Consider the following 22,749-nt stretch of genomic DNA (forward strand, 5'->3'; position numbering starts at 1 on the left):
TAGCTATTCAATATGTTAAATCGCTTCATTTATCAATTTTTGATTATGCACTCGGCATTTCCGTGTATGGTTTTATTTCAATGTGCGTTCTTGAGCGGTATGTATGTGAATTAAGCTTATACTGTATTTTCAAATTGGGGCAGCATTTTGCGAGTAAAAAAGACATACAGGACGAGAGCGACTAATTTTGTGCTGTTTTACATTTCTGGCGTTCGGCATTTTTAGAGAGATATCTCAAGATATTTTAAAGCAATTTATATGTTACAAGGCACTCGCGATCATATTTATAGGCTAAGATTTATTGGCTATTCTTTTACTCGAAAATACAGTCGAACCTCCGGTAAGCGACTACCTAAAATGTCAAACCTTGGGGGTCTCTTACGGGAGGTGGTCGCTTACGAGAGCTTAAACCATATTGGGTCCAAAGTTTGCCTCATTAGCATGTGGTAACTGTTGATTTAATGATTTAATGTTTCATTCATGCGAGAAGTCAATTTCGAGAAATAAATCCGGTACGTCCCTTTGAGAAATTTCCGTCTCTTGCACTACCCAGGAGTGCTATAATGTTACAACACCTTATTGTTCATTTTCCCCTCTGTTATCTGTCAAGTGGTCGCTTACGGGAGGTTAAAAACAAAAGATATTTTGAAACTTTTAGCTCTAAAAGTGGTCGCGGTCGCTTACGAGAGGTGGCCACTTACAAGAGGTTCGAAATATAGTAATTTTACTTGTAAACGTTTGGCATTTCGAAAACTGGTCGCTAAGAAGAGGTGGTCGCAACCGGAGGTTCGACAGTATAGTGTTTTTATTCTACCCTGTTATCATTGTTTATTTAAACATGTACTCCGTATTTTGCGCAGATATAGTATCTATTTCATCGCTAATTAAAGTCCAATATATATTCAATATTGAATATATATTGGAAAGAAAAGGTTCAAACTAGCGCCCATTGCGAACAATATTAGAACAAAATCTAAATCTATTCGTATTTTTAAACAATAGTACAAGCATCGTTGAATTTTTCTCGAGTTTGCATTGTAAAAGCACTTGTTAAACACTCCACCAACGAGGACAAAAGAGCACGTGAGCATGCGCGCACGAAGCATAACAATCGCGGAGAATATTTGTTGAAAATACATTTCAATTCTCTATTTTCCAATTGCCCATAATTCACTCTGGTTGCCCCCAAATTTTGCATAAACTATTGTCGTGAAATACTCCTGGGAGGTCTGCGTATTCTTAAGAGCATTTCACAACAATAGTTTATGCAAAATTTGGGGGCCAAACAGAGTGAATTATGGGCAATTCGAAAATAGAGAATGGTGGGTATATTTTGGAAGAGTTGTATTATCGGAAAAAAGGGGCCTTGCTTACTTTTAGACAAATTTCCATCAATAAAAAATTTGAAGATGCACATAATAACACTGCATGTTTAAATTATCCAAACATAACGAACTAAAACAAAACCTTTCCGACAATCATGAGACGAACATTAGAAGTAAGCAGTTCTATAACGAAAAATGCAAACCAACGTCTAAAAGAGGGGGCGAGTAAGTTGATCTAAGGATATTTGAGAGCTTATCTTCGGACATACAGTGTTCTAGATTAATTATCGGAACTGTACGTTATTTCACGCAAGTATTGCTTAATTTACTTTTGAATGATGTACACCCCAGGAAACGAAATGGAGGAGAACATGGAGCAAAATGATGGTATGTAATAATTATGTTGACTATTCAAACAAGCTATTGTGCCATTTATAATGATATTTAGAAAGTCACCTCTTAAAAATGGCAAATAACGTCAACGTTTAGATCCGGTGTGACGCCATAACTCATTAAGATATCATTAGTTTCTAAAAGTTCACAGTCCTGGATAAGCCAGCTTCGATTTGATGATGAATCAGTTTCTTTGACGTCTGAAATAGCCATAACTCGAGCGCTTCAAATTTTTGTTCTAAAGCGTCAAGATAGTGAAATCATAACCGCACAATGGTCTCCTTAAAATTTGATAACATAATTAATCATGTTCAACTATTTTTAATTGACAGATCTGATGAGTAAATTAGATTCTGACGACTTCGATGACATTAATGACTTGATCACCCCACAATCTCTTGGAAGATGCAAAACGAATGTTCTATTTACAGCATTCAAGGTTTGACCCAATAGCCACTTATGCTCATCACGTGAGAGTACTTGCCGTTTGAATAAGCTTAACTAGAAGAAATCTCGTTCTCAGTGCAAGACTTTCAGATTGACAGGGGCTGGTCTAGCTTATGTGAGATCAGATGGCTTATGAAATCGTGGAGATCAAGGGTCTGCCACAAGACGTCATGTACAAGCAAATATGTCTTCAAGTCTATTTTTCGGTGGTTCTCTGCTGGTCGAACTTTTCCTCGACCATAGGCACTAGAACTATCTCCTTCAACTTTATTTTTTAGGTGAGTGGCTTCCTCCAGAACAAAGCTTGTCAGGAGCGACCGGATGTGGAGGAACTGAAAAAATTAGCCAATTCAGTAGACGAATTTACAACCAGCTTGATAGATCCACTGAAGTCCGATAAGCCATCACGGGAAGCTTTTGGGGATTCTCTGGACTCCATCATCAACAAAGCCATTGAATATAAACAAATGAAGGTAAAACAACAGTGAAGGTTGGTTACTCTTTCTCCCCAATAAATGTTGTGATATTAACTATACAGTCGACATAGAATTGCTACTGCTTCTATCCAAATTTCGTTGCGTTATGAAAGCAATAGAGACAACTTGTCCTAACTGTGAAGATTTAGTTCCCTTTTGCATGTCCCAACTTCTCTTGTAACGTAAAGTGGTACGTAATGAATGGTCAGATCATATTTAAAGATAAATAACCAAGTCCTCTTCATGGGGAAATGGCAATATCCGCACGCAATCATCATTATAAAAATCACTATTATCGGTAACTATTAACTCTGTCATTAAATAATGCTTGTCTAAATTAATTTATCTGAATTAGTCATCTGGTGTTTCTTGCGAGGGAACCTAAGCTTACAAGCCTCGTGGTTTTTGTTAGGTTCCCTTGCCATTTTTTTTTTTTTTTTTCTATCCTTGAATATCTAAATTGTAGCTTTGTATCTTCATTGTAATCTTGTATTTTAATTTTTGTTACTTATAAATCCTTGTACTCTGATTCTATTTTTTGTTTGTGTGGCAAATAAAAAAAAATCGAAAAAAAAAATCAAAAAAATCACTCTTACATGTATAGCGGATCAGCGTTAGGAATAAAGAATTAAACAGCTTTGATAAACTGAAAACATTTCTCCTTCTATTCCAGTTTATTTCTCATCCAGTTGTGTACAACTTGCTAGACAAGCGTTGGATTGGGCTTTTCTACGCTTGGAAGTCATACTTCTGGAAATGGACACTGCTGTGGCTTTGGTGTTTGTTGGAAATGATTTTCTTTCCACTGATGATCGCCATTTTGTTTGTCAGAGACAAGACCAGGTTATGGATGACAAAATATCAAGGTATGGATCGATGGGAGGAGTGATTTTTAACTACAGACTTGATCGTTCAGAGAAATGGAAAACTTCCGAGTGAAGGGAATCTCGCGAAATATTTTTCTGGAATTTCGTTAAAGAGAACTGATGATGCCCATAAACTAATATAATACTGATGGGACATTTTGTATGGATTTTGTCCAAACTAAGTGTGTGGGAATATTTCCAAATGAATGGTTCACCAGCTCACCCACGCGACCATACTAGTACTGTATATGTGACAGGATTTCAAAACTGCAAGACACATCCAAGTCCAAGTCATCAAGTCACTTCCAAATCGCAAAACATTCCAGACATTTTGATTCAAGACGTTTACAAAGAGATAAGCTGGAAAGGGAAGTTTATAGTACACTTGAGAACTGGATTAATCTAATGCTGAAGAAGGGGCTTAAGTTCTTGATGCACTTGGTTATTACATGCACATTTCCATTTATAGTGCGTCTTGACTGCAGATACATTAATTTTAGACATTCCTTTATTCTTCCTGCTACATACAAACTAGTGTAATCATAGGGATTTTGCTGAATACTGTTTGATTTCTTTAAATTCACAGATTATAGTATTTGTTTCATCCTTCATACCGGGGGAAACACTGAAGAAAAAGGTTTTTGCTTAATGAAGCAAGGCATATCGCGACTTGTTCATCAGTGTGGAGTCAGTTCTGTGAATTACTGTGTGATCAGCAACAAGCACGGAGAGGCCTTTCAGCATGTCACATTCCAGAGGCGGTTTAATAACGGATGTTCACTTGTTAGGGAAATATTAGCATTGGAAAGGGAAACGAAACATGCTACACTAGATGGCGACGTTCATGAGGCAGGGAATGTCTTTGAGTGCCAGACTGCCAGGAAGAAGGTTTGTTCTTATAAATATGAGCCAGTACTGCATTGATATTAAAATTTAAAACTTCAGGACAGATTACCAGGTTTAACATGTCCCAGATGGATTTCTAAACTGAAATTTTGGCCACTTCTAACCATAGTTAACAGACTAGAGGGAAATGGTTTTGAAACCTGGCAAAGTTGTTTGCTGTATGTTTTTGTTGCCCATTTTGGGGGTTGACACTGCACAAAACCTGGAAAAAAATACAAAAGGCGATTTTGTGTGCTCATGCCACTAACCAATGGAGCATTACACTGAGTCGTTGAGCATAAAACAAAAGAGACACAGGGTCAAGGACCTTCCAACATAAATCTTCCCTGTATTAACTATGTTCTAACTAAACAGGTTATGTACTTTTATTTCAGATACTTTTCTTGTTTACAAACGATACGTCAAGTTTGCATGGCCAGGCTCAGTCTAGGCACGGGAAACTGAGCTTAGAAGCGAAAAAACTAAGACAAGACCTGGGAGTCAAAATTGTGCCGGTTGCTGTAGGGGATGACGCCTGTGTGGACGACCTGAGGGAAATTGCTTCAATGCCCGATCGTGTTCTCTCGTGTGGAGTAAACGAGGACCCTTCAAAATTGGGACGTAAACTTTTAAGAGGTAACTATTCTATTGCTAATTTCTTCTTGAGTATATCAGTACTTTATAGCAAATGCTGTCTAGAAGGGCAGGGGTTCCCACAATATACGTACTTCTTTTTACCAAAAATAAGGGTTACAGCACAATTATGTGTACTTGTATTTTGGTTATATAATAGAATACTGAGATTATGACCTCGTTAGTAACAAATATCCGATGAGATAGAGTTATGCATTAAAACATTGGTTTGAAATTAACACTCACTTTTTTATTTCTTTTTTATAGCGGTATATGGAGTCAATTATTGTGGTAGGCATTCCTCTAATTCATTTCCTCGTGTATAGTAAAAGCTCATCCAAGTAATTTTCAGAAGACCATTTAAGGGATGCACGAATTTAATATTTGGTCCTATTGTTAAAATCAAATAGTTGTACATTCATCAATATTATATTCACCATGAAATGCCATTACTTGACATACGTCAAAATATTGACCAAAAAAATCGATCTTCATATTCATAACTAAGAAGGGAGCGTGGAAGAGTGGTTAGGGCGCTGGACTTGACATCCGGAGGCGCAGAGTTCCGTTCTGATCGCTTGCTGTTTGAAATGCTTGTTCCTGAAATTTAATAGGCTATTTTCTAGTTATTTTGTGCCTCTGTTTCAAAACGAGTCCTCGTGCAAAACCTTCCAAATGAAAATGAGTTTGAATTGCAAGAAAATGAACATGTTGGCGGAACTCATTTCCATATGAATGGTTTCGCTCGAAGACTTGTTCTGGCACAGAGGCAAAACGCAACTCGGAAGTGGCCTATTAGCCTTTGGCTATAAAAAATGACCAACTGTATTTATCTTTATCTTGCATGAACCGTTCTTTTCTCCCATATGGTTTTTAGAGTTGTATCTTGACTACTTCGTTACGCCGTACTTCATTTTTGCAAGAGACACCCTGAGCTACTTTCTCCTCCTTGGCCTTCATGCTACAATATGTCTTTCGCCGTCGGTAATTAACTTCACAATGGTGGAATGGGCTATTCTGGTGTTCTTCGTCGGCCGTTTCGCTCTGGAGCTAGATCAGTGCTACAAGAGTGCTCCCAAGGGATTGTCAGCCTCCACGCATCATCAGGGAATGAAACTAGCACATCAGAGATTTAAATCAATTGCATCGCATATGCTGTATTCATATCTCAGGTGCATACAGTAAATACAAAATATTATAGCGCTTGGAATGTTTTTTTTTTTTTCCAGTAGATATTGTTAGCTTTAAAACCATGTCATCGCAATAGAATCAGAATTTATTGTCATGACTGATAATTGGACTCGGTAAGACGAGAGAATGCACCTTCACAATGTGCAACTGTCTCTTTTTTATCTCTTAGTGATCGCTGGAATGTACTGGACATGATCAGCCTTAGTATCTACTTTGTCACATTCATATTGCGCATGATTACGTGGGCAATTTACACATCTGTACCTGGAAACCGACCGCTAGTTATTGCGCAATACTTGTATGGCCTCAACGCCACCATCTTGACTGTGCGGGTGTTCGGAAGTCTTTTGGAAGCCAATAAAGGGACAGGCATTACCCACATTGCTCTTGTCCGCATTGTTGAAGATGTGGCCGTCATATTTGTCCAGTTTGTGGTGTGGATATTAGCATGTTCGTTGGCGATGACCAAAGTTTTACTTGCTGAGCACTCTTTCACTGGTGATGACGAAGGAGTATTACGATCGGAGGGGTTAGAATGTTTAATTTTCCTAATTTTACAAATTCCCTTAGCTTATAAGGCCTTTTATCCATTCCTTTGTAAAATGGTTTTCAGGAGATCTTTTTGGCGAGAGTAAACCTGCTCATTACTTCACAATTTGGCGATTCCTGTGTGACTGGACAAAGCTTGCCCTCTGAAATGAGTATCAGAGCATTTTTCTTCGTGTGGTCCAAGAAATTATCTAAATCATTCACAGATAAAGATGTAAGACTAGCAGGCGGTAATTACAGGAACGTTTTTTTTTTACATGCCTAGGTGGTGGTCGCCTATATAACAAAGTGAAATTTTGTATTCCCTGCAAACAAAATGCGGAATGCCTCGACCATTCTGTCAAAGATAGCCGGAAGCGAAAGCGACTTACTCTGGACAATAGATACAAGAACAACCGTAGCCTATTTTCAATAGCCTTTCAATGTAACTGAATTTTAAACTCAATGAAATTACCGATGTTGCATACGGAATTCTTTTATTGAAAGAAACTGATCGAGGTTAGAAGCCTGAATGGTAAAGTCTGCATACGAGCCAAGTGGCCGATCAGGCCAGAGCTCATCCCGGTTTCTGTAGCATGAAACTACTACGAATATTTCTATTCCCCATGTGGATGGGATGTTAGTCCATCGCAACAAGCCTGAATAAATACCACTTTTAGAAGTCTATAAGGCAGAGACCGCTTGAATTATATTTTCGTTCCACAACAATAACAAAAAGAACCTGAAACAAAAGTCTTAGCTGAAGCTAGCAGACAAGTTCATTAAACTTACAGCAGTCTTTGCTATAGCCAGCGTATCGGTCTGCGTACCATTGATCTTCGCTCTTTTTTTCCCCAAGGATATGCAGTGGCATTGGGTTCTCTTGGTAAGTTAATATTCTTTAAGGTCCCAATTTATCTAGCAAAATGTTCCTATCAGGCACTACTATATTTTTTATGTCACGAAGTATTAAATGTTACGTACACAGGCAGAGCTGCCATACTGACTGATCGAACACACAACTTGCCAACCAAAATACACACCATTCAAACCACTCGACCAACCCACCAAAACACCAAGCCAGCAACCCGCAACCCAGCAACCCACCAATCTACCCAGCCAACCAACCACCCACCCACTCCTTCACTTCTCACCCGCCCACCCACCCAACCAACCACCCAACAAACCAACTGCCGACCTAGCAACTAACTAACCAACCAACTAATAAACCTTCCAACAAAGCAATAAACCAACCATTTAACAAACCCACGTACCAACCCACCAAACGTCCTACCAACACACCAACCTCCCATGCAATTAATCAACCCAACAACTACCCACCCAACCGAACCCACCAATCTATCACCCTCCAAACTACCAACCAACCCCTATCCATCAAGCCACTATCCAAGAAACAAAACAAATAGTACTCCCTAACCGATGCTTACGTAATGAACAAAATCAATTTTGCGAATCACAATGATGCGAATTGTATCGCACCACTCGCGGTGTTTTAGATATATTATTTACAGTATACGAAGTTTTATAGTTGATTATCATCTTGATCTAACGATACGATTTTCTTTATTATTAACGTGTTCTCTGCGATTGCAGTTTTTGGGAGATAATTCAGCATCTCGTCTGGACGCTTCTAGGTATTGCAGATGTGGAGCCCTTCGTCTCTAACGATTCTCCATCAAACTACATTGCACAGGCACTTTACGGTGTCTTCATCATATCAGCGCTCATTCTTCTGGTCAATATGATGATTGCTGTTCTTTCTAGCACTTACGAGCGCGTAGAGGTATGTTAAAGGCTTAGTATCACTTTTTTTTTTTAGCCAACTTGATTATTTTTTGTTTGATTGCTTTTGAGTATAACTTGATACAAGTACCAGAACAGCTTAGCCTAAAAAATTACAGTGTATGTACAATATGCAATAGTGAAACATCTACTAGTGGTTAAGGTTGCCATCACTTTTTATGCATTTTATTTCTTTCTTTTGTTGATTATGGCTCTACAAGCCTCTCTTAGGTAGAATCCAGGTACATCGTATCTCAAGTAGCTCGTCATCTTCTGTGGATAACCTGTTTGCCAATCCAAGCAAAGTCTGTGCTAATAGACAAATTCGACTAACACACGCGTCACATTGAATTGGGTGTTTACACTGCGTGAAAACGAGGCTCCCTTAACATTTTCTTTATAATTACAGCCGCTTGTATTTGTTGTGTTAATCATGTGCGTTGCTGTAGTTGTTTATTCAATAAAGAATAGAAATAGTCAAATTTTCCAAAATTTGGGTCAACGAACATGGTCTTCGTGGCTCGAGCAAGGCGGAAAAAAGAATGCTGGAGAGAAAAGCTATAAGTTCTTTCGGGAAGGGTATATTGACGATGTTTACACGTGTCAGTAGTTGGAGGATTTCCATGTCAAGGCACGTTGCTAAAGATCTCTAAGAAAAATTGAAGAGCCTCATTTTAGCCATAATCTTCAGGGAAAGCGATGGCAGGGCAGAAGTTTTTAATTAATTAGGAACGCTCTTCGGGTAAGGGAGGAAGGACACTGCAATCATGTATTTGCATTATTGTTCCAGTTGAACGATTATTCATGTCTTAATATCAAAGATATCCTGAGTGATGCAATCTTTACATGACCACCCCAGTCTTGGTATATTTCGAGAGCAGTTTCTCTGTGTTAATAACACTTGATTCTCTCGTGGTAGTATCCCAGTAAATCTGCATTTTTCTATCTAGATTAGGCAACAGAAATTGTAATGATATTCAGGAATTCACCATGACTGTTAAATACTGTGAAAAGTGTAATAAATTTTCCCTCTTTCTTTGGGTTGTACATTCGGAAAGAAGGTAGGATACAAAAAAATTATGTAACCAGGGAATTCTAAGATGTTCACCTAATTAACTACAGATTTCATCCTCAAGATGTTTGTGGCCTTTCGAGAAATAATTTCTTCGCCAGCCCTAGTCGAGATCAACGTGACACATTCTCCTTCAAATGCTGCCGAATCTGTTGCTTCGTTTTGTTTTCTGCTTTGATTCATCTTTTCTGAAGCGTACCTCTTCACCGCTTGGACTTCTCCCGCTTATCTTTATCCCACGAAAAAAAGAACTGCATCGGCCTTCAATCGATTTTTACTAGAGTAAGGATTAATAAAATCTTCTAATGTAAAGTATTCGCTGCAGTGCTGACGTTGAAATATCGTGGATCTCTTTTCATTTTCACGATCCAAACAGAGAGAAGACTTTTAAAATTTAACGGAAACCCGTAAAACGGCAGATTTTTTCGGTTAGCGGAGCTGTTCTGACAGTCTCCGGTGCAACAAAACCGCGGAATCGTGGCTTATTTATCTCTAAATTTCAATACGTACGCACTTGTTTTGGTTGTTGTTGTACCCAATTCAAGTCACGTGATACCCGCGCGTGAGTTAGCCGAATTTGTCTATGAATCGACTGACAACCACACAGGTCCAAAACGGGATAATAAAAATAGACGTTGCTTTGTCTGTTTTGTCACCTTTAAGTATTAAAGGAAAAAACGAATGGCCAAATAGCATTAAATGTCGAATAGATTTAATAAACCTCATTTCTTACCAATGGTATTATGACCATTAAATTAAACGAATAAATGGATAGGTCTTTCATGGTGGCACGATACTTATGACAACTCAATATTTTTGCGAACATCAGTGATGATTTCTGCCAGCTACAATTTCTTTATGTTTTGGTATATTCTTGATGAATGAGAATACAGACAGTTTACACGCACTGAATATTCAATGTATTGCAGAGCAACTCGCTGATGGAGTGGTCCTTCAGAAAGGCTATCATTATTAGAACGTTCAGCAACTACCATCCTATTCCCGTTCCACTGAACTTGTTATCCCAGCTTGGAATATTGTTAATTCAATGCATCAATTCCTGTCGACGAATATATGTCTCTCGAAATTGGTACAGTCCAATACCTGACCCCGGAAAGACATCTGGGGAGGATCCAGCCAGTGCAGAGAAGGTATGGTAAGGTCTGATGGCATCGGGTCAAAGGGTCCCGTAGACGCCGATAGCTTATTCCGGTTTCTGTAGATTTAAATGCAATTTTCCTAGAAAGGATGTTGGTCAATCGCAGCTTTATAATCAGGATTAGTTAAATTCTCCAAATAACATGTAATTTTCTCGAGGAACGAATACGAATTCTGTTTTTAGAGATTTTTGTCAGTCTAGTAGTGTTTCCAAAAGAAAACAGTGCGAACACTCGCAAGCACTCCGAAAATGTTGCAACGAGAATTATCGCCTGTTGGTCAACAACGAGATGAAGTTAACGTAGGCTAATTAGCCAGTTCTTAATCAGTCTGTTGAAGTGTTTTAAAGTTGAAAACGTACATACTTATTATACCAGATAAACGATGTGAATACGCATTTCCTGGCTGGCTATTAATGCAAATTAGTATTCTTTGACAAAATGTGTATTTAACAATGGACACTTTCTTGAGGGGGCTATGAAACACCGCCAAAGAATTGTCAATAACTTGAAAATTGAGCAAAAATCAAATATGGCTACGGCTAAAATCTTCAAGATGTGCCACTGTCCAGCATAGCTCGTTTAATTCTTGTTTGCAATTTAGAATTAGCTGTGAAAAGAAATGTCATCAGTAGACTATTTATGATACGTATGCTAAATGATTCTTTTTTTTTTTTTTTTTTTCATTTCTTCTTCTTAGGATAGTAATTTGGATAGTATTCTTGATAAACTGAAAGCTGCTTATTTTGCCACACATGGATCTTCGTTCCCTTTAACAGGTAACAAATACGTTATCTTTAAATATTATTGTTATTATATACCTGTAGCTTTAAGCTCCCTTTTTCCTATTATTATATCTTCAAGGCCCTTTGTTTACACTTCAGCACAATTTGTTTATGAATGGGACATGCAATACAATATAGACCAAAATTTAGGCACATTTTTAAAACTTTTGTATACTGAACACATTTCTTTGTGACTTTTCCTGTGAAGATGAAAGCAAGATCAGTAGCATGCTAACTGAGACACGCAGGAACCGTGAAATGTGCAATCAAATTGCTCGGAAAGTGTTTTCCAATCAATCGCACACGACGAAGGTGGCCCCTGTTGGCCCGGATGTAAGTATGATCGAGTGAGAGTGCCAGTGAGTCACAATTGGTTTTGGTTTTACTTCTGATTGGATGAAAAAGTGGCGCGAGTTTTTAAGCCAATCTTTTGGCGTAGTTGATGCAAAACCAAGTTCTTTTTGGAACTCAAATGAAACCCGCTCTAGACATTCATATAGAGTATCGAAATTGCCTCGAGACTATGAATGGTACCTTAATTTAACTCCAACTCCACTTAGTATCATAGTAAGTTATCAGTGTGGGAAAAGGATTTTGTCTGTCGAAATTTTTTTAACTCATTAGGAGAATAAATAACAATCTTACTTTTAAAACTAAAAATGGGTTTAGTAGAAAGTACTCTTCCAGACTTTTCAGAACGAATCTTTCCGTCGTTGATTTACTCAAAATAAACTGATCAATCGATCGATCACTCAACAAATCATTTATTAAGCCTCGTCGAGCCTTAACAGATGGTTATTCCTCTAGGCATGGTTCAGTCGTGGAATACAAATTGAAGGCTGTTTATTTACCTACGTTGGTCAAGACCTTTGCAAAGCCTGCAAGTTGGAGGCACAGGATTTCCATGGAGCTAGATGTAAACTGCCTTTCTCTGAAAAATTCCCTAAACTTGAGGTAATTTTGAAAAAAATGTTATATTTCTCATCATTCTAACTGCCAAGTCAATAAGTCAAGTATATTCAGAAAATACAGAGTGTCGTGTATGTACGTACAGGATAAATATGTAGTGGTCATACTTTTGCGCGGTCTTCCAAGCTAAAGCAATATTTCAAGCTACAGCAATATTTGTGCATGATTAATTAATTAAAGAGAAACTGTCGAAGAAATTTACGGTACTTATATAATAATTATAACAGAAAAAATTGCCTGCGTGTGCCGCATTTATTTTTCCTGTAAAGAGTTTACCTTACTTCACTTGTCATTTCAGATTTCCGTTAACTAACCCGGCAAGAGGATAAAAATTGATGTTTCATGTTTACATACTTTTCAGTTTTTTAAACGTCAAACATCAATTTGTAGTACGACGTTTATAGGCATCTAGAAAAGCGAAGTGTAAAAGACATTCACTTGCTGCACTCTCTATTCAATATAAAGCTAACTAAAGGCTTTTTTCTGCAAGGTTTTGATACAGGAAGATGGAGGGAAGCGAGAGCTGGTTGTCGGGGTGGTAAGGGAAAACCACAACGTACACAAGTCTGCTGGCGAATCTAATGACACTATTGGTTATTATACATCAGACGGGCATCTCCTTAACGCTTGTGAAAGTAAAGATACAAAAAGTGCTCAACCAGTGGAAGGTAGCAGTTTTATTTCAGAGTTGTTAATCGCAACGGTGGCGAAATTGGAATGTTATAGTACCTAAAACCGTTCTCTTTAGCCTTCAAATTGCCTCTTCAGCATGGAAACTTCTTTTGAATCATAACTTTTTCCTTTCCTTCTAACAGCTTCTTCTAAATAAACGTCAGGTAATGGCTTTTAAGTGATTCCGCATAAACATGCAACCAAGACAAAGTTATAATATATAGATTTAACCAAGCGTAAAAGCGGAGCTCCTAATTGCCCACGATTTGGTCACGTGATACTGAGTCAGCGGATACCTTGTTTTGACAGCTGTCAATTAATCATAACATGGATGTCCAATATCAAAGAAGTATCTATGGTAATGGTGCTACTCTCTTATTTCTCAAGGTATGAGGCTTGGCGCACGGACGTACAACGTACGGACAGCAAAAGTTTTTAGATCGATGGGTTACCAAATTTTCTGAGGTATAGAGCTCCGCTCGTTCGTCTTTGGCGCTCAGGAGCTCCGCTATTATACATTGAAAAAGCAAGTTGGTGAACTCCTACTCGTCCATGCATCTGAATTAATCGCCCAAACTACATTATTTGTCATGTGGACTTGGGTAAGGACGATAGGTTGTGTTTAGTTAAGCCGGACACATTAACACGATAAAAAATTCACGTTCTGTACTATTTGCTTGCTTTATAAGATCAGTTAGGAGCTCCCGTGTATTTATTTTCTTTAACTGTTTTTTGTCATTAAGAGCAATGCCCACAAACATCAAACAAAATCAAGGCAAGGGAAGGCTAGAAAACTCAAATTCGCTCGTCTTTTGCATATAGCTAGCCCCTAGCAAGGGTGCAAAACAGGCTGTAGTTTTTTCCTTGAAATAGTTTTGTCTTTCCGGGAAAAGCGACATTTACGATTTAACTCTGAGACTTAATTTCCTGCAATTTAGCGAGTCTCAACTGGGCTGAAAATCGACCATTTTCATTCGATTCGCATTTCGCAACTATTGAGCGCAGAGAAGTTGTAATACAACCAGCTTATTGCAAAACTATTCCTTGTCTAAAAAAGGACGATTTCAAGAATATTGGGTTAATCTAATTATTTAGCGGTAAACAAAACCAGAGTGTTCTCCAAAATTGAGTTCGTCAGTCGGTGAAAAGAATTGGCGTTTTGACCATGTGCCATATCTCGGAAATCCAAAAGATTTTAGATTTTAACTATACTAGGATAGGTCTTTCAGTATATGTAAAGTTCAGTTTGGACAAATGATTAGGCACTCATCAAAAAAAATATTCAAAATCGTTCACAAAAGACACAAAATCACGCCAGCAGCTTCCGAGTGCGTGACCAAAAGCATTATCATGTTGTTTGACAGTCAAGACATGATAACCCAGCTAAGGTAAACATATATATGTTGGTTTATGCTTAAGTCATTCCTGTGATATTTCGAATTGAAGTGATGTAATGACAAAAGCAATGGTAGTTCTTTTGGTCACGCATTCGACTGCTGACGTGATTTTATTTTTTGGGGGTATGATTTGAATAATGTTTTGACGAGTGCCTAATCATTTGCCCAAACTAAACTTTACATATATTGAAAGACCTATCCTAGTATAGTTAGAATCTAAAATCTTTTGGAATTCCGAGACATGGCGCATGGTCAAAATGACAATTGTTTTCACCGACTGACGAACTCATCGTTGGAGAACACTTTGGTTTTGTTTACCACTAAATAGTTAGACAAATCCAACATTCTTGAGACTGGGCTTTTTTGGACACGGAATAGTTCTGCAATAGGCCCTTTGCAGGATCCGGTCACATGGTACGGAATTAATTACGCTGGGACGCAAGTTACGCAGTGGGACTTCCAAAACAAAGGAAAGTCGGGCTGGACTCGTACGAGTTCCTTTGTTTTGGAAGTCCCACTGCGTAACTTGCGTTCCAGCGTAATTAATTCCGTACCATGTGACCGGATCGTGCAAAGGGTCTATAAGCTGGTTGTATTGCAACTTTTCTGTGCTCAATAGTTGCGAAATGCGAATCGAATGAAAATGGCCAATTTTCAGCCCACTTAGAACTCCTTAGTTTGATGTCTGGACGTGAAAACGGTAATGTTCTTTTTCTCAGAAATACCAAGATATTTGAAGAAGAAAACTACATAGCGTTTTTACTTTTACTAAGGCCTACTTTTATGCAACAGTAGGGCAAATTCTATTTTTCAAGCCTTACCGAACTATTTTTTGATTCTTGTGGACATTTGCTCTTAAATATTGCTAGTTTTTTCTTTCTCATGACAGCTTTACTGACTTAACTTTCTTAACGTTATTGCAGAAAAAATGGCGTATCGAGGCGATTTGATTGTTTGTCTTGCCGAGTTTAACCAAATCGATGGAGATAGCCGAGTTCCAATTATTTTCAACTTAAATGGAACTGAGATTTATAAGACGTTGATGAAATATGAGGAAGGAAAGAGAGAGCTTTATCCCTTCTTTGGAATGTGTCATAAAGGCATTCGTGTTCTTGCCAAGGTGAGAACAATATATTGCATATTTTTTTGAACTACACTGAAATAATCATGGAAAGAGTAGTTTCGCGTATACCGTAGTGCACCAAGGTGTTACAAGTAACCATGGTTACTGACAGAGTGGTCGTGAAAATGCTAACCTCAGAAGCGCTTTGATAAACCCAAGATAACATGAATGGTGGTGGTTTGGGGGGATGGAATAGAAAAAATGTGGGTCGACAGCTACTCTGAGTTCAAAATCTTGACTTTAACAAGTAGAGAAGAATTAGAAGAAGCATACATGTACATAGAAGGGACAACGAATCTTGTTCATTTCGTTGAAAAAAAAAAAAACATACCTGCACAGCCTCTCAGTTAAAAACCAAAAACAAAACAAAGGCTACGAACAGTCTTATATAATTCAGTGAAGTATTTGACCTACATATGCTGCAATTAATAAAATGCACCAATTATCTCCTCAATCTGTTTGAATTCTCAATCGTTCTTAAAATTCATTAGGTTTGTTCTGGTACGAATGACACAGACGACCGTGCTGATGCATCCCTGGCAGTTGCAAAGCTGAAAGAATATAATGACGTTCAGTTTCAAACGTTACACCAAAGGATATCTGACATTTGTGAAATCATCGTGTTCTCTAATCAGACCAACACTGCCGATTTTGCCACTACAGGTCCAAATGTAAGTGGACTGGGTATATAACTGAAATTGTTACATGCACGTGACTGATTCTTCAGAAGTCTTGTGACGCTTGGCATTGCTATTTGCTTACAGTTAAAAAATTGATTGATGTACTTTCCACGAAACTAGATTATGTTAAAAGAAAAAGCCTGGAATGAGATAATAATAACATAAAAAAATTGAGAAAAGAGAAGCTAAGTAATGAGAAAATACTTATTGCTCATTTTTTTCAAGCCAGAATAGTTCATGCCCAATTTTCAATTGTAATTTGTTATGCTAATCAGTTACAAACGTCCCAGTTAACCAGCTGCCGTTGTTGATATGATAACAATACTATTTCCAAAATTAAATGTGCGGCACAAAAAAAATTCTTTTCCTTGAAACCTTGTAGGCTTGGTTCAGTGCCGGAATACAGATCGACGGCTGCTTACTTGCCTATGTTGGTCGCGACCTTTGCAAAACCTGCAAGTTTGAAGCAAAAGATTTCCATGGTGCAAGATATAAACAGCCTTTCTCTGAAAGCTTCCCAAAACTTGAGGTGAGTAAAGCAATACGCTTTTATCCTTGAGGGACAAGCGTGGGTTCCCTAGAGGTGTTACAAGGGTCTGCAAAAACTTGAACTTTACCATAAGGTTTCTCTACTTCTCAACCGAATGTATTTTCAGCTCATCTACTCTAAATATATTTTTCTAACTTTCTATCGTATCTGACTCCTTCATAATACTTTACGACGTTATGTTTTTTGCTGTTGCCAGGTTCTGATTAAGGACAATGGCAAGAAGCGAGAGTTGGTTGTTGGCGTTGTACGAGCGAAACACAACTTACACGAAGCAGCTGGTGAATCAGATGACACTATCGGCTATCAAGCCAGCGATGGTCTCATTCGTAATTCCTGTGAAAAGAGACTGATCGGAGTTGCTCAGTTGGTGGAAGGTAATATCTTTAACGTACTTTGTTAAATAGTTTCGAGGTGCAGGTTTTGGACTACTATCTGCAAATGCTATTTTAGCCAAATGCAAGCCTTACGATAGTTTGTGACTTGTTAATTAGCCTTGCTTATACCCTTGTTTCACCGTGTTTCACCTTAAGATTTCACTTGTGGTTCTGAAGCACACAAACTGGATTTAAAATTTGTAATTGAAACCTCACTTAAGTTATCTCGTGGGATCACCAGAACCAGACATGCCGATTTTGTGTCTGTCTTTATAGCTTCATTTTTTAACCCAGACCAAAGAGGAATACATCCATTTGTGAAAAAACCGTCCCCTCAAGGAGTGTTCAATTTTAATTCTTTTGTAGGTAAAATGGCCTTCCAGGGTGATTCGATTATTTGTTCTGTCGAGTATGGCAAATTCGAACATGGCAAAGTTCCAGTTGTTTTCATCTTGAATGGGGAAATAATTTATGAGGCCTTGATGAGATACGAAAAAGAAAAGCGAGAGCTCTTTCCCTTTATAGGAATGGGTCATAAAGGCGTTCGAGTTCTAGCCAAGGTAAGAACCCTTTTTGAAAATAGTTTCCAAGTAAAATACTGCCATACATTGTTGCTCTTTTTTAAAACACGAGCGTAGCCAAAGGAGCCGAGCTCGGTGTCCTTATTACGCAAGTTTTCAAGCGTCCGTACTGTAAACTGTCGTAGATTTAGAGATATGAGCGCTGGTTTTGTCTCATGTAAGACGAAGTGAGGTGTCCGTAATTTAAAAGATTACGTACTGTGGATGTTGGTTACGAGTGGTTTGACTGTACATGGTCTAAGAACGGCGAAAGCTAACTTTTCTACGTTCCTCTTGGGCTGGGTAAGTGGAGTGATGTTTTTTTCTCCTAATTTTGAGAAGGGCTTGCATGGAATGGAGAGGGGTGGAGGTGTTTTAATTTATAGTAAATGTGTGCTATGTTTACGCACTGTGATCACAATTCAACTCTCAAACATTATTTTGACAGGTATGTTCTGGAAGGAATGACAAGAGGACTTCCGGCGATGTTCTAGCAAGAGAAGCAGACTCATTTGCGAAGCTGAAAGTAGCCAACGATGTTGAATTCCAGAACTTAAACCAAAGAATTGGGGAAGTCGTAGATGGCAAGAAAAAAACTGATGACACCATCGAAAAACAGGAGAAAAAGATTGACAACATTAGTACTTCTCTCAACGAAATATTGCAGATTCTCAGGGATATGAATGTGAAAACTAGCTCGGCTTAACTGAACTGTGCTACAGAAGAAAGCTCAAACAACATTCTTCTTTTTGTCTTGAGGAATGTAAGTTTATCAAGTACCTGCGAGTGGAATTATCTGATCGAGTGTTAAATAAACTGAATATCATTTTGAGTTGCATTTTTTTTCCTCGTACATTTGATACCGTAGCCGCGCAAATAACTTCTTTCTACCTGATAACTCCCAACAAGATTCTCATTCTGATTCTGCTTGTGTTTAAGGCGGCGAAATACGAGATAGACGAACCCTCAACTTGTCGCGCAATATTGTTTCGTTGCAAGTTTTGGGTCGATGTTTCGCGTTTTTCACCTTGCGTGATCAACTTGTCGCGCAATAAAACATGTGTTGCGGGTTGTAGAAAGTTGTTGCGAAAAGTAGAGCGCGGGTCTACTTTGAGCAACAAATTTTGGCTTTGTTGCTTGTTTTTCATTAGACTCACAACTTGTCACGCAAAAAATTTGCTCATGTTGCGCACCAAGTTGAGGGTTTTTGTATCTCGTATTTTGCCGCCTTTACGCATAGGTGAAAGAGGCCACATTCAGATTCGACGAAGGGCTGACGTTTGGAACGTCACCTCTTCCTTTATTCGGTTACGGTGGTTAGTAAGTTGATTATCAACTAAGCGTCTCACTTGCCAGTCAGCACAGCACATTTCTTTCCTCAGAGGTCTGTAGAACTCTCCCCAGCAGTACGGACACCGCACGGTGAACAATAAACAAATCAGAAATGATCAACAATTACAATCACACGGACATAATAAATAAGATAAGTTCCAAATTATCCAAACTAACTGTGTTCATTCTACTTTCAATATCTATCGAATTTCTTTGGAAAAGCAACAAAGAAACATCGTAAAGTTGAATTAGTTCTCGTCGTCTTTTTCATCTTTACCATCTTCGTTATCGTCATCATTGTCAGTCTCCGCGGCATTGTCGGCTGAGTCGTGATCATCAGCTGATGAATTCACCTCAGAGGACGCTTCTGAGTCGTTCACGCTCTCCTCTTCATCTTCTGGGGCATCTTGAAATAGCTTTGCATCACCAGATTCACTCTCATTAGAGCTGTCAAGTGGTGCTATATTTAAAGAAAGTATCTAATCACTGAAGGATTGGCACATAAGAAGACTTTCACAGAGAGGTACTTTCACCCTGTTCGTTAAGCCCGTGATTAATGCCTTAGAGATATGAAAACTGCTGTCTTAATGTTGTCATGGAGTCGTTAGGTTTTCTGGGGTAAAGGCTTACTAACATTTTCAATTGGAGGAAAAATTATTCTTTTAACTGTGATTTTTCACGCCTTCTTTAGTACTATTGCAGTATTAGTGAAGTTATAGGTCTTTTCAATTTATTTGATTTATTATTTTCTGATGTCATTAGAAAGAAGCGAAATCAAAGGTGGTGAAATCAATATTAACCTGTCTCTTGTGAACTCCCCTCGGCAGTATTCCTTTTCTGTATCCATCCTCCACGCACTTCGTCGACAGGTGATCCACAAGCTTTAAGGGAGACCATAGACAAGAAAGAAATTGGTTAGAGCATTTGGAGGTAGCTTTCTGTCTTAACTACCGAAAAATACCAAATGCTGTGTTTGTGGAATTTTAGTAACCTTTCAGACGGACAAGACACGCGATTACGAGGTGAAGCCTGGAGGAGATACTGCATCTCTGGATTGTACCTGTTTGGCACCAATAACAACTATTTGTTTTCCTCATATTCATTACGTCAAATTTCTAAGCAGAATACGGCTTACGGTGGTATTTGAGATTATGTTTGTTCAATTTAGCAACAGTCGTAAAATAATACATTGGTGGTTTTCAAAAACCAAATGAATAGGTTACGGTGGTCACATCAAACTTATTGCCCACGAACATGAACATTTGCTGTAATTGGCGTCCAGGCTAGCGCGGGCATTGTTTGTCTGTATTGCGCTTGCGCATTAGTTTATCCATGGGACTGGGGAATAATTTCCATACGTAAACAATACGTAAACATGGCGGCAGGGAGAGTGAAGAGAGAATCCAATGCACCAGAACGATACATAGGCGAGGTTTTCCATCAGTTATCACCGCAAAGGAAGACGTTGCGAGTAAAAGCAGACCGTAAACTTTATCCTGTGTTTGTAACAGACGTGGACAAGATCGGAAAGCGGGTTCATTGTCTTGGTTATAGTGTGCGGTACTAATGACAAAAATGAAAGATAAGGGTTAAAGATGACATTCTTTTCCAGCGGATGGAACCTCTTTTTATTCCTTCTGCTCCTTCTTTTGACGACCGTGCGGAATTATTTCACGCAGAGCTATATCGTGAAATAAAAAGAAAGTTGTATTCTGGCCGAAAGGACGATCCAGCAGCTCGCATTGGAATTAGAATTGATCAGGATGTATTTGATGGTGGGCTTGCATCAGCCGGGAAATCACGGAAAGAACGAGGAAAGACTGTGTATCGAATTAATTCAAACCAGGTCTTAGATCATTTTCTGGGAGTCAAATGGGATGAACGTATATTATATACCAAAATAAAGGAAATTTTTCGCTTTATTCGAATTTTGCGGTACAAATGTGATCAGAACATGTGCAAAGTGCGCGGGCTCATTCTTTTGCGCCAACCGTGACAGGAGCTCGAAATCTTCTATAAACATTGCGTAATTCAACTTCAAAAATTCGATTTTGCCACATTAAAATTTATCGCTATGCTATTTGAAGCCATCTTCTGATGCAGCTTGAATGTTCTGTTTTTTTGGATTCAAAGGTACAAATTGTCCCCATCCACACGTTTTTGAGTTAAATTGTGCGTGTTTTTGCATGACTTTGAGTCAGACATTAGTGGGGGCGTGACCACCGGAACTTGATATAACCTTTTGTTAACACTGAGTTTGATATGATTTGTGTGTCCGCAGTTAGTTTTTTTAAGCTAAATACTATTGACACTTTAATTAAGTCTTTCATTCATTCATTCATTCATTCATTCATTCATTCATACATTCATTCATTCATTCATTCATTCTTACCTTTCATGACAAAAGAGCAAAGTAACATCAAGGGCACGATAGCTCTCATTGTAACTCTGATACAACTGACGTGTCCTTACGAAACACTGTTAGATACAAGAAGCAAGGTAGCGAGAGACTGTCAAAGGTTAAAAAAAATACTTAAAAGCAATTTTACTAGGCTAAGAAAAAATGTAAGACACACTTTTGTGGCTCTCAAAATTAAAAATACTGAAAAACAAATCATAATAATAGTAATAAATAGTAAATAATAATAAATATAATAATAGAATGTATTTGGGTTTAAAATCTGTCTGTGCGGTTACCGCAAAAAGTGACTGTTTAAGGTTCGTTAGATAGATTTTACGATCTGGTGATTTAACTGGGGCTATAACATTTGTACTTTCGAATTATTCGCTAGCAATCACTAGTTCTTTGGGCCGCATTTTCCCTTTCTTTCATTAACATCCCACGTTCACATGAGTAGGGATCCGCTAAGAACATAGAATAAGGGTTAGAATGAAGTCTCATTCTTCCTTGACACAAACGTAACTTTAAAGTAATGTCTAAAACTTATAGTAGTCTATAAGAACTAACTTGCCTTGAGCAACTTCCAGACGATGTGGTCTTCACTGGGCGACGTTAGTCAATGAATTGATATCACAAGAAATGGAAGATAAAAGCCTCGCGGGTAAATAGCATCTGTAACCAGTTATTGGCCGACAGCGCGGAAGTATTTGACCCCTTAAGTTTCAACAATGATCCGGCATTGTTAAAATTCTCCTTACAATATTGTAATTTTCAGCAACAGCTCCAGCATTAGCTCAAACGCGATTGTACATATGAGTTGTTTTTTTTTTCCTTGCGACGATAGCCATAAATAGGCTTTATCTCGTTCATCGGTAAAGAAAATATCGAGAATCAAAAACTAAGGATCGACAACGTCTCCGTTTGCCTCAAACTAAATGCGATGCAAAGTTAGAAGAATTCCCATTTTGACCTCGACAAGGAGAGTGTAAATAATGTAACGGTCGTTAATGGATATTCCGCGTACACGAATTCTTATGCTCTGAGCTATTCTGACTGTTAGTGTGTTCATACGATCATTGAATATTCACGTCGAATCCATTGATGACCTACAAACTGCATATCTGCTGCTC

At 38.3% G+C, this 22,749-nt stretch overlaps 3 protein-coding genes across 3 annotated transcripts; 2 read left to right on the forward strand and 1 right to left on the reverse strand.

Annotated features, from left to right (window-relative positions):
• The first annotated feature begins 2,025 nt into the window (after positions 1 to 2,025).
• Positions 2,026 to 18,716, forward strand: LOC145472148 (uncharacterized). The gene is made up of 17 exons (XM_081454926.1): positions 2,026 to 2,157; positions 2,444 to 2,638; positions 3,315 to 3,507; positions 4,094 to 4,419; positions 4,788 to 4,929; positions 8,400 to 8,548; positions 10,549 to 10,770; positions 11,477 to 11,555; positions 11,734 to 11,894; positions 12,369 to 12,515; positions 13,021 to 13,198; positions 15,523 to 15,719; positions 16,214 to 16,393; positions 16,785 to 16,931; positions 17,149 to 17,326; positions 17,693 to 17,886; positions 18,335 to 18,716. The coding sequence occupies exons 1-17, from the start codon at positions 2,056 to 2,058 to the stop codon at positions 18,590 to 18,592; spliced, it is 3,048 nt and encodes a 1,015-aa protein (XP_081311052.1). The 5' UTR covers positions 2,026 to 2,055; the 3' UTR covers positions 18,593 to 18,716.
• LOC145478918 (uncharacterized) lies at positions 4,755 to 6,933 on the forward strand. The gene is made up of 4 exons (XM_081457113.1): positions 4,755 to 5,028; positions 5,293 to 5,316; positions 5,903 to 6,197; positions 6,386 to 6,933. The coding sequence occupies exons 1-4, from the start codon at positions 4,959 to 4,961 to the stop codon at positions 6,849 to 6,851; spliced, it is 855 nt and encodes a 284-aa protein (XP_081313239.1). The 5' UTR covers positions 4,755 to 4,958; the 3' UTR covers positions 6,852 to 6,933.
• A 96-nt stretch (positions 18,717 to 18,812) lies between the features above and the next one.
• Positions 18,813 to 22,249, reverse strand: LOC145478919 (uncharacterized). Its single transcript, XM_081457114.1, has 4 exons — positions 22,191 to 22,249; positions 21,611 to 21,696; positions 20,019 to 20,099; positions 18,813 to 19,678 (listed from the first exon to the last, which is right to left on the reverse strand). Exons 2-4 carry the CDS (start codon positions 21,657 to 21,659, stop codon positions 19,467 to 19,469), a joined length of 342 nt encoding a protein of 113 aa, XP_081313240.1. The 5' UTR covers positions 21,660 to 21,696; positions 22,191 to 22,249; the 3' UTR covers positions 18,813 to 19,466.
• Positions 22,250 to 22,749: the final 500 nt, after the last annotated feature.

Source organism: Orbicella franksi, chromosome 2 (genome assembly GCF_964199315.1).
Source record: "Orbicella franksi chromosome 2, jaOrbFran1.1, whole genome shotgun sequence".
Classification (NCBI taxonomy): Eukaryota; Metazoa; Cnidaria; class Anthozoa; order Scleractinia; family Merulinidae; genus Orbicella; species Orbicella franksi.

Bases quoted from the DNA above. Each gene is read 5' to 3' on its own strand.
- LOC145472148 (XM_081454926.1), top strand. From the start codon at position 2,056: ATGAGTAAATTAGATTCTGACGACTTCGATGACATTAATGACTTGATC. The intron at 10,771-11,476 runs GTATGGTAAGGT...TCTTCTTCTTAG, and splicing joins ATCCAGCCAGTGCAGAGAAG to GATAGTAATTTGGATAGTAT. The intron at 13,199-15,522 runs GTAGCAGTTTTA...ACGTTATTGCAG, and splicing joins AAGTGCTCAACCAGTGGAAG to AAAAAATGGCGTATCGAGGC.
- LOC145478918 (XM_081457113.1), top strand. From the start codon at position 4,959: ATGCCCGATCGTGTTCTCTCGTGTGGAGTAAACGAGGACCCTTCAAAA. The intron at 5,029-5,292 runs GTAACTATTCTA...TCTTTTTTATAG, and splicing joins GGGACGTAAACTTTTAAGAG to CGGTATATGGAGTCAATTAT. The intron at 6,198-6,385 runs GTGCATACAGTA...TTTATCTCTTAG, and splicing joins ATGCTGTATTCATATCTCAG to TGATCGCTGGAATGTACTGG.
- LOC145478919 (XM_081457114.1), bottom strand. From the start codon at position 21,659: ATGAGAGCTATCGTGCCCTTGATGTTACTTTGCTCTTTTGTCATGAAA. The intron at 20,100-21,610 runs GTAAGAATGAAT...TCTCCCTTAAAG, and splicing joins TTGCTCTTTTGTCATGAAAG to CTTGTGGATCACCTGTCGAC. The intron at 19,679-20,018 runs GTTAATATTGAT...CTTTAAATATAG, and splicing joins GGGGAGTTCACAAGAGACAG to CACCACTTGACAGCTCTAAT.